The following is a 12,306-nucleotide window of genomic DNA, read 5'->3' on the forward strand; positions in this document are numbered from 1 at the left end:
TAATGGTACTAAGGTTTATATAAATGAAAATTATTTCTAAATATTGTCCGGTGTTGAAACATTATCCAATGCTTCTCGTTCAACGCTACCCTTTGGTCAAAACCAATATCATAAAGAATTACTTTATAGCCTGTGAATTAATGAAACGATTTTGAAGTCCCTGAATCACTACAATTCTTAATTATATATTTGTTGCTGAACAATTATTTGACAAAAACCTAACTTGTATGTAGTTTGCAGCACTTATTTCTACTACATATTTATGCTTTTAAATATATTCAATGACTGACCTTGGGAAGAGGTTTTTCCGGATTTTTATGGATTCCCCACATTGAAACCACATTCGGTGGAAGAGGTTGTCTATTACTCCATAATGGATGAATGTTTAAAAAAAGCATGTCAACATTATTATATAATACATCATATGTTGGCATATCTTCACCAAAATATTTAACATAAACTTCACGTTCCTTTGTTTCTTGAGAATACCAAAAATTCATTAGGCGATACTGGGTATACAATTCGGACACCTTATCCCAAAACGTTAAATTAAATAAACGTTGACGTATAGAAGATGGATATAAAAATGGATGATTTGGAGCACCAATAATCTCAGCATTACCTAACATCATACCAAACGAGCTTCCAAGAACAACATGGCATGCAAGGCGCATTAAATAAATGTGAGAACGAAATATACTGCCTCCCACATGCTTCAATGAGTAACAGATCAAAATAATCCTTATCTGTATTATTGATCAGAGTCTGTACTGGTTCCGATTGAACTTGTATTTCCACAAATTTTCCCATCATCGTTGACAAATCTTCTATGACGTTAAATATTGTTTCTCTGCTTCCAAATCTTTCATTGAGTTTCTCTAAATTTGGCTTCATATACGAATAAGTAACATCGTGCACATCTATTTCTGTCAAGTTTTCCGGACGGTCTTCGGTTGTGAACGCTGGATTTGGAGTGATAACGGTGACTTCATGACCCCTCCTAGCTAGCTCTTGGGTCAAAGGACGGAAAACTACTTGATGACTTATAGACGCAGTTGGAATCACTGCCAAAATTCTAGAACCATAACTTATTGATACTAGCACTGACAATAGAAACACTCAAATCAACCTGCTCATTCTGAAAAATTATTAAAAACTAATTAAAACACGAGTCCACATTGCTCTTATAAGTGCGAGTATTCTAATTAGATATTCTAACGTTAGTTTTATAACGTTATCATCATTTATCACGTTTTTTATATCTTTGATAATCGTATTTTCTTAATGTCAATTCTTACATCATATCAGGGCTTATACCAATTTTTAAGCTTAATAGGACAGTTGTATATTGATGAGATATATGAAACACGGCGTTTATATGAACCACAGTAAGCAAGATTTAATAGCGGTGGTTCAGTAAAGTCATAATTAGTACAACGCAATTATCTTATACACTTTGTAAATCTGTTTCTGTAACTAAACATCTCTTAAATTCCTAAACCTCATGTACCGCGGCGACTCCTACGTCATCAAATCTAAGGCCCCTGGGAAGTTCCTTTAACCGCGGAAGTAGGTAGAAATCACAAGGAATCTGTGGGAGAAATAGATAGAAATCATATAGTTATAACTAGGTTCGGGATGACGTTCGAGGATTCGAAGCCAGTTTCTTGAATCACACCCATCGGAACTCTGGACTAGTACTTGGGGGCATTTGCTTCTCTTTAGCGAGTTTCTCACGCCGTTGCTATGTATTTGTCCAAGCAACTTTGTTATTTTACCTGTGTACAAAGTCCTCGTAATATTACCTGTATTATTTATATTTTTTCTTTATAAGGAGATTGTTAGTACAAATTTTTTGAACACCCCTATTTCGTATATTTCATGGTCACAGAACTTATATAACCATAGTTATTGCAATTCAAATATCTTCAAGGAAATTGCAGTTACCGAATTATATGTTTTTGGACACATTATTAAATTGCTCTAAAAGAGAGGGCACTACAACTATCCATATTAGTTTTATATCTGTTTCTCTATTAGCAAGGAGGTGGTCGTTTATTAATTGCATGTATAAAAAACCTTAAGTTAGAACGCAGGGGGTTTGAACGCACGAATTTAAATCTGAGTTGGTTTATAGCCATTAAATAATATAAAATGTTAACCCAAATATTGGGAGCCGAAGTATGTGAAACAATTTTTGAAATGATAAGCGTTAATGAGCACTTCCCAATTGATAAGAATGATATAACTAGAGTATACAAGACTCATATAAGAAAAAAATTAATAATCGTTGTGACAAGCTGTTTATTGTAGCTTCAAGCCGTCTCACAACGTTCAATAGCCAAAGAATTTAACACCTTCATGAACGAACTAAAACGATCATTATGTTTAATATTAGCATTAATTATAATATGTTATAATAATTTATTAGTAGTATTACTATATAAACGCAGAATATATATATATCAGCCGTTCGTTATGTTGCTATAACGCCTACAAAATGAAACCGTTGGGGTGATATTGCGTTAATTCTTGATCAGGATCAAAAAAGTCATCGAAAGTCTATATTATTTATTTTATCTCTGAGGTCTGGGCCTCAGACTTCTGTATCTGTTTCATGATCATTTGTCAATATAATAGGCAAGTAGGTGATCAGCCTCCTGTGTCCTGGCACAGGCAAGCCGGTTCCCTCACGATGTTTTCTTTCACCGTTCGAGCGATTGTTAAATACTCACATAGATAGAAAATCAAGCCACTAGGACAATACCGCTCAATGTAAATTGCGTATATTAACAGATCCATTGGTGCATTTGAACGCATCGGTTGATAATCACCCAATCCACTATTCTATCTGCTTTGAGATAGTGTCATCATGTTAATTGAAATTGATTAAATATCTAACCACAACCCCGTCTTAACATTATGAACAATAATTACCGCCTTTGTTACCATCTAATATAATTATTCTTATTCCGTCCGTTTAGCTAAGCCAATGATATTGAGGACATTACGGATAATACAAAATTAGTATAATTATTGTTGGCACGCAATAATTGCTGTAATTTTAGGCTGATATCTGACCATATGAAGAAGATGATGACCATAATTTGAAGTCAGGTCAGGTCAGGGCTAAATAAGGGCAAGTATTATTAAGTCCGGAACGTTGGTTTTAACGCAGGCTTGGGTAGTTCGTGCCTTGTGTGCAGGTGCAGAATCCTGCTGGAAAGTCCACGGTATATTTTTAATAAGTGTATTGCTGAAAGGTTTTTCAACATGATCCAAGAGTGTATATTGATACAGTTTTGCTGAACTTTTCACTCCTTTTTCACAAAAATGTAGTTTTGTGACTCCTAGATAAGACACGCCCCATGACACCATCACTGTCCCAGGATGACGACCACGTTGTACCTTTCCGACCACTTGAGCACCTTCTTTAGAACTGTGAGTCAACTGTGTGTGTGTCATTTTGCTTATTCTAGTGTTGTTCAATCGTGAAAATTTTTTCATCGGTAAAGAGGATATTTCTGTGCTTTTCATTCACATATCGCGATAAAATGCGTTTTGATCGATCCACTCTCTTTAATTGTAAAGATTGATTTAGGGCATGTCCTATATAGCGACGATAAGCACCGAGTTTCAGGACTTCATGAATAATATGCGATAGAGTCCTAGCGGGTATTTTCACTTCTCGCGATAAGATTTTTGTTTCCTAATGGGTGTTTCGACAAATTCTGGCTTTAAAAGCATTATCAGCCTTTGTAGTTCTAACAGCACGTGGCGGCCCGATCTTTTTTGCTCTTCGACAGAATAAGTGTTGTTGTATCTGTTGATAGTACGATATACGAATATAATAATAAAACTGCTAATACCAAGCCTTTGAAGTGTCTGGAATATGACCGTCGCGACGGCTCCATACCCACTTTGTGCCAGAAGGCGTAAAATGAAAGAAGTTTTAAAATAATATACGTGTTCTAAATTAATAAGTTCAAAAAATGTATGTTTTTGTGTAACAGTATTTATAGCCAGACTAGTTACCTTCTTTGGCAAGTCTGTCTTTAGGTGTTTTTCGGAAATTCTGATGAGCACGTTTAACAGTTTAATAAAACCGTGTTGACTATTATTCAGAGTTGCCATTGTTTAGATTTAGATAATTCCGACGCTAGATGTACGAACACATCACATCGATGACCGTTGCGACGAGACTATTTCGAAGAAGGCTTGCCGCCCTCAGGGTGTTGAAGATGATAACTAGCTCCTTGACTAATGGTTGCTTTGCAAGTTGCGCTCCCTAGCGTATGGCAGGTAAATATTGTTAGGTGTCCCGTCGGCGCAAGCAGTCACGCCTCCTGGTAGACGACTGCCGCTACCAGTTGTTGCCACCAGTCATGCCCCCTAGCGGACAGCTGGGATGCAGTTGGATGGAAGCTCACTGGAGTGAGCGAAGTAGGAAGCAAAGGTCCACGCCTTTTATTAGGCAGTTTTTTATTATTGTCTGATGTTGTTTATTATTTGATCCGGTGATTGGATCCGGATCTGTTAGGACAATTGATACCTTTACGTACCAACGCGTTGGGATGATGTTTAGCTTTATCGAAATGACGTGTGGACGCCCACTTCCCCCATTGGGCTATGGGAGGGAGCTCCAGCTCGTCGTGGAGACTGACGATAATCATGTGACTCTTTTTATTTAGTTTTAGATTAGCTTATTTTGTTAATATTTAGTTATTATATCGGGTGTTTTTTTTAGAGGTATAGAACTTTAAATTGCAATAAAACAACGATGGATTATTGGACTGACATGTTTTTTTTTTATTTGAAAGATAATCTTGTGGCAATACATTTTAAATATGATTTCTGGCATATGACTGCCACGGCTGGCTCGGATATAGTCCAATCTGGACGTCCAATTTTCGATGAGTTTTTTCAACATTTGTGGCCGTATATCGGCAATAACACGGCGAATGTTGTCTTCCAAATGGTCAAGCGTTTGTGGCTTATCCACATAGACCAATGACTTTACATAGCCCCACAGAAAATAATCTAGCGGTGTTAAATCACAAGATCTTGGAGGCCAATTCACAGGTCAAAAACGTGAAATTAGGCGGTGTCTTTCAGTAAATCGATTGTGGCACGAGCTGTGTGACATGTTGCGCCGTCTTGTTAAAACCACAGCTCTTGGACATCATGATTGTTCAATTCAGGAATGAAAAAGTTAGTAATCATGTCTCTATACCTATCGCCATTATCGTTTTTGAAGAAGTATGGACCAATACTGCCACCAGCCCATAAAGCGCACCAAACAGTCAGTTTTTCTGGATGTAACGGTGTTTCGACATACACTTGAGGATTAGCTTCACTCCAAATGCGGCAGTTTTGTTTGTTGACGTAGCCATTTAACCAGAAGTGTGCTTCATCGCTAAACAAAATTCGCTTATGAAAATCGGGAACAACGGACGGGAAAATTGGACGTCCAGATTGGACTATATCCGAGCCAGCCGTGGCAGTTATATGCCAGAAATCATATTTAAAATGTATTGCCACAAGATTATCTTTCAAATAAAAAAAAAATCATGTCAGTCCAATAATCCATCGTTGTTTTATTGCAATTTAAAGTTCTATACCTCTAAAAAAAACACCCAATATAATATTCTCGTATCAACAAATTATCTTAGTTTTCAAGACAAATCTAATCTAGGAAGTTAAATAAAAACTACAGTATCATGCCATATCATGCTGACTAATGTAAATTAATTATTATAAAAGTATATTTTGAGTTATGGAACGGTTATAGATATTAAATAACAACGACATGAATATCTCGGTTATAAAAGTGATAACGTTACAATTACAATAATATAGGATAAACGATATCAAATGTTACTTATCTCACTGTGATTGTACTGTCCTTATAAAAAAACATGAGTGTACTTATGTAATAATAATTTTCTTCACGCACTTTAGAGGGACGTTTCCCTCTTCGAATTGTATATTTATTGTCCATTTTAATGGTCACTTCCAATCGATACGATATAATATAAACTAATCATGATATTTTACAATAAACACTATGTTTTTATCACATTGGAACGAGTTTTGTCGTATAGAAATCATTATTTTGGTTTAAATAAACACGACTCTCAAAAACACTATGCGATGACAGAAATTGAAACTTGTCGATAAAATAGAGACTGTTTTACCGAAGAACGTTTGAACAGCTATTCAGGGTGTCGGTTTTTTGTGAAGGTGTGCGCGTGCATCGTAAAAATTTACTCTCATAATTTACCCTAACGCGCCAAAAAAAGTAGAACTTCAAAATTAGTTAGATTTTGCGCACTTAGAAAGATAATTCGAAAAAATTTATAATCATATAAATTTATATTTACTATTTTATATATTGCCAGTTCTCAAATCAAGGGTGCAGATGGAGGGACCATCCGACGTATGGACTAGATTTTGTAGAATATCCGCGTTGATCCGCATCATATATAAAATAACATATACGTTTGTTATCTGCGGTAGAGATTATGCCCAATTAAAACACCACGTGGTCTTGAACAGATAAAAGGCCAATCTAACCCCTTGCTATCGTAGTATAAGACGTGAAGTGAAGTCAGTGACAACAGAATTAGTAATTTTACAATGTATACTCTAACAATTTTGGTATTATCGTATGTATTGACAGTAACAAATACAGCAAGGATCCTCGCGGTATTTCCAACTCCATCTGTAAGCCATCAAGTTGTATTTAGACCATTAATGCAAGAATTAGCAAGACGAGGACATGATCTAACAATCATAACACCAGATCCGATATACTCTACCGCCAACTCTCCAAAAAACTTTACAGAAATAGATGTTCGTGATGTATCATACAGAGTCATAAAGGAAAGTTTTACATACAATGTTAAATTGGGAAAGAAATCTGATATATTCGCACAGATTGAGAGTTTTATAGCTATGAATACTAAGTTGGCATCTGTTCAATTAAGGCATCAACGAATTCAAGATCTAATCAACGGACAAGAAAAATTTGATTTGATATTCATCGAAGCCTGGCAAACACACGCTTATTATTATTCTCACATATTTAAAGCTCCAGTAATATTAATAAGTTCATACGGTATGTTTGGAAATGAAGATATTGCTGTAGGTGCTGCAACGCACCCGTTTTTGTTTCCAATACTAGTTCAACAAAGAACATATAATCTTACATTTTGGGAGAAAGCTGAAGAGTTATACAAAAACTTATTTCTTCGAAGACTATGGTCATCAATGGAAATAGATGATTGTAATCTTTGGCGACAGATCTTGGGAAAAAATGTGCCTGATTTCAAGGAAATCAATAATAATATTGATATGATGTTTGTGAACGTTCATCCAATGTGGATAAGTAACCAACCTCTACCGCCTAATGTCATTACAATTTGGGGTATTTATAAAAACCAAAGAAAACCTTTACCTACGGTAAGTACTTAAATACGCTGTATAAAACATAAAGAAAAATGAAAAGCTATAATATGTGTTTGTAGTTTAAAGTTAAAAGCACTAATTCATATAATTAATTTATATTTTTTTTATTCATTGAACTCCGAGGAAGGTTCTTGTGGAGAGAAAAAATTATGAGGTAAAACCTAAAAACCAGGTTTCTGTTTCTTTAGTTGTGTATGCAACATTTTAAATATATTATTTTACGGGTTACGGTTGCCCATGTAAAACCGGGGCGAGTCTCTTGTATAAAACTTTAACAACTAAATATCTTCTAACAAATATAATTTTCAGGAGCTTCAAAATTATCTCGACTCATCCAAAAACGGCGTGATTTACTTAAGTTTTGGTTCCAACGTTCTCTCGTCAATTTTATCTCCTGATAGGATACGATTATTTGTTCGGGTGTTTGCTAAATTAAAGTACGATGTATTATGGAAATGGGAAAAAACAGAACTACCCGGTAAATCGGAAAACATCAAGATATCAAAATGGCTGCCACAATCAGATTTATTAAGTAAGTAATGAAGTTCCCGCCGTCTGGTAAATATTTATAGTCGTATTTTTAATTAGACGAAGCCAACTGACTGTAGCTAATGTCACTTTGTAAAATAATATTGCCACATTTAAAGTAATAGTGATGCGTTCAGTTCTTGTTCAATCAGAATGAACAATGAGTGTGAATAGTCAATCATTTCAAACAATAAAAGAATATTATTTCTATTTCAAAATTGTATAAAAGTGCTCTGATATAAGTTAGGTACTAGTACTATGTAACTACAATCAGTTTTTTGACGTCTTTTTACAAAGCGCGGCGCAGCGACTAGTGCCATCACCGATTATTAATTCAGGGGTTTTTACTTTGTCACAACACTATTTTTATTTCATTAAAAACTTGATAACACCGTAAACGTCAATTGACTTCGTCTAATTAAAAATACGACTATAGTTTTAAACATTTAAGAAATAACCTTTTAGGGAATGTAATCGCAAATTCGTTACATAATGTATATGTCAGTTCAATGTCGCGGAAGTGTAAATAAAATTATGTATAGATAAAATATACTTCAGTTTATTCTATAATCAATATTTGCTGATTTTATTTTCCATTCTTTTCTGTTACAATATAAACATAGCAATAGATCGCAGGTATAAAAAATCTGTTTTTAAGTTATTTCGATATGTTTTAGGACATCCAAATGTAAAACTGTTCATCACGCAAGGTGGTTTGCAGTCTACTGACGAGGCTATAACTGCTGGTGTACCAACAATAGGAGTGCCGATGCTTGGAGACCAGTGGTTTAATTCAGAAAAATATGTTTATTTCAAAATTGGTATGAAACTTGACATGGAGTCCCTCACTGAAGAAGAATTAGAAACAGCTATTCATACTGTTATAAATGATACCAGGTACGTTCATTAATAAGTCAATTCAAAGAATAGAATTCGGAATTGTTTTGTTTTCTGCACCCGGCTTTTAAAGATCTGGTACTTTTTATATGGTCTTTATATCAATGATTATTTTATTATTTTGTGTTATTAAAATCTTCATGTAACAGTGCCCTTATAACGAATCTTTCTGATATCATATTGAGTAATAATTATTAAATTGGACCGACCGTATATACATCCTCATAATTCCCTTCTAGTTTAGCCAAGTTAAATAAATCGATTTGAATCAATGGCGCTACAAACTTTTTAGGTCTGGGCCTCAGATTTATGTATCTGTTTCATGAGCATTTGGTAATGTAATAGACAAGTAGGTGATCAGCTTTCTGTATCTGACGCCGTTTGACTTTTTGGGTCCAAGGCAAGCTGGTTTTCTCACGATGTTTTCCTTCACCGTTCGAGCGAATGTTAAATTCGCACATAGAAAGAAAGTCCATTGGTGCACAGCCGGGGATCAAACCTACGACCTCAGGGATGCTGAAGCTAGTCCAAAACTGCTCTAAAAAAAAAATATATCGATTTACTGTAGAATTAACTTACAGGTACAGGGAAAACACAGTAAAACTCCGGTCACTCATGGAGGATCAGCCACAGAGTGCATTAGATCGCGCAGTGTGGTGGACAGAGTATGTGCTGCGCCACGGAGGCGCGAAGCACCTTCGATCTGCGAATGCTAATATGTCCTGGATTGAGTACTATGAAGTAGAATTTGTACTAAAATTAGCATCTCTTATTCTGCTTTCATTGGCGCTAGTCGTAGCGGTTTTTTACTTCATATATATCAGTTTTGTAACGAAGCAGAAACTAAAAAAATATTAAGGGGATATTTAAAATTCAGTGAAATACAAAATCTTAATTAGATTAAATTAAGTATGTTCTTCAAGTCAACGTAATTTATTTTATTATTAAGTTCATAATATGTTCACGTTACATTTGTAAAGAATACGTAGAATTACTAGCGAGCCCCATATTTTTTTTAATTTTATATTGCCCAGAGCTTTCCTCGCTCAACGAATAAGTATCGCAAAATAGCGAGGAAATGCTGCCAGTGTTAAAGGTAGACTGCCACAGGGATCAAACTTTATAAATTTGTTTTAATTTTTTTTTATTATTGCTATGTAGGTTAAGAAAATTGTAAATACTGTATATTTGTTTGTTATTTACTAAGAAATATTTAAATATATTAGGTTGTACCTTATTTTTTTAAGTTTATATTTTTTAACGCATAACAGTCTTTGTTTTTTTTCATTTGTTCATAAATCACTAGTCACACAAACTTTTTTTCCTTATTTGGAGAATGATAACCCAATGACTTGCATCAAATCGGATTCATATAAGTGTAAACTAAAAAAAAACGAAAAATGGAAACAATCTGTTGATCATTTGTTGCACTATAATTTCCTTTGTACATTTACTCTACTTCACTGATTGCTATATAACATTATTATTATTACAATATAACTTCAGTGTTTCAACGAATAACTCGTGCGCATATGCTACAGCTTGCTTTATATCTTTCACCCTACTCCGACACGATCCCTTTCCGTGCAAAAATTTGACGTCAGTTCCGTAAAACCACAGAATGAATAAACTTAAAGAACATTATTATATATCTTTGATTAAATAAATAAACATTAAAAGCTAACACAAGTTACACGGTAGTAGCGGTTATCGTCGTATTTGTCATTTTGTTCTGAGTTAGTCTCATGATTAACACTTTTTTTACATTTAAAAGTGCAGTGGAATTAAGGAACGATAAAAAAGTATTTTCTTAGTAGGTGAAGACACTATCAAATAATTGGAGCAGAGTTACCGTCTAAGCTACGGTATAGGGTATGATGTATTGGCAAGTGATAAACTAATATGATGTCTCATAACGTCCAAACAGGGAATTGGCATTATTTTGATTAATTGTTTTAGCACAGAATTATTATTTGGCTCTTGATGTTGCCGGGAGGCGGTGTTGAAATACTGATTTCTTTAAATAATTCTCTTAGCGAGGCATTACGGCTCATGCCCACGACCCTCTCACGACTCGTGTACATGCGCTCATACACTGCCATACTCCACTGCGCACCGGGCGTAGACGCGGCGAGCACCGTGCCCGGTTGCGCGGAAAACCGGCTCTAGCGCCGGCGTCGTGTGCATGGCGTCATAGTGTCCCTTAAGCGCTTATTACACTACGTGGTATTCAGACAGTCTTACTAAGATTTAGCATAATGTAATAAGAGTTAGCAAGTTAGCCTGTCTAATTAGACTGACCGAATGGGTTCGGCGGTGCTTACTTGCTTACTTGCTGAATACCGCGTAGTGTAATAAGACTTAGCACGCTTAACCGTTCAGTCAGCGCGTGGCAGCCGCAGAGCAAAGACGTTCGTACATGTTTGTTTTCTATGGCCGCGTGCACCATGGCGTGTTCGCAAGAAAAAAAAGTACTTTTCAATATTATCAATTTGTACCGAGACATGCCATATTTATGGCTGAATTATTGATTGATTTATTAATAATTGATTTATTGATGACCTTAGGTCTTGACAGGAGTTGCCCGTTTCCAGGAATCTTAAAGTAACTACCAATCTTTGTTTAGCACTGACACTTTGTCTAAGAACCGTATCTTCTTTTTGAATGTATGGAGTAACTAATTTCAATAGACATTGAAAACTCGGCAACTCCTACTCTAAGGTAGTTTCTTAAGTCACATGGTTCCAAAACACTCAGTATTTGCATATTTGATAATTTTTCTCGCAAAAGTAAATACTCTTTCACCCATATTTTTCTTTTATTTTTGAAGTTATACTTCTTTAGGCGCGTTATGAAAAATTGATGAGAATGAAATTTTACGATGCGCGCGCACCGTGACACAAAATTAACAGAATGAAGTTGCCCACGGAAGATGCTACGGCATTGGACATAATTTAAAAACAACATTCGAATAATAATAGAATTTATGTTAGACTTAATGTAAGAGAATAATAATAAATATCTATTTATTTAATTTTTCAAATGTAAACTGAACTTTATTGACTATAATGACTCCTTTTCCAGTCTTTGATTATTTAATTGTAATTAATTATTTGTATGCAATCAAAAACTATGTTTAATAATGCCAAAGAAGTATAACTTCTTACGCGTGTACATAAGTACACGCACCCTTTTTTGTATTTAAATTAATAGACGCGGCAAGAGCTATGGCGATTTTCTGGTGCTTTGAAAGTTTTCCCATCGCGAGACAACCGTCACCGACTACGTACGCTTTGCAAATGAGTAAAATGAGTTAGCTTGCGGTATTCAGTCCAGTGTAATAGCGAGCTTGACTAGTTAGATTTTAAGACAGTCTTACTAAGACCGTGTAGTGTAATAAGCCCATTACAA

General features: G+C 35.1%; 1 protein-coding gene across 1 annotated transcript; it reads left to right on the forward strand.

Annotated features, from left to right (window-relative positions):
• The first annotated feature begins 6,576 nt into the window (after positions 1-6,576).
• On the forward strand, positions 6,577-9,902 carry LOC125059378 (UDP-glycosyltransferase UGT5-like). Its single transcript, XM_047663782.1, has 4 exons — positions 6,577-7,464; positions 7,780-8,002; positions 8,676-8,895; positions 9,477-9,902. The coding sequence occupies exons 1-4, from the start codon at positions 6,640-6,642 to the stop codon at positions 9,751-9,753; spliced, it is 1,545 nt and encodes a 514-aa protein (XP_047519738.1). The 5' UTR covers positions 6,577-6,639; the 3' UTR covers positions 9,754-9,902.
• Positions 9,903-12,306: the final 2,404 nt, after the last annotated feature.

Source organism: Pieris napi, chromosome 19, assembly GCF_905475465.1.
Source record: "Pieris napi chromosome 19, ilPieNapi1.2, whole genome shotgun sequence".
Classification (NCBI taxonomy): Eukaryota; Metazoa; Arthropoda; class Insecta; order Lepidoptera; family Pieridae; genus Pieris; species Pieris napi.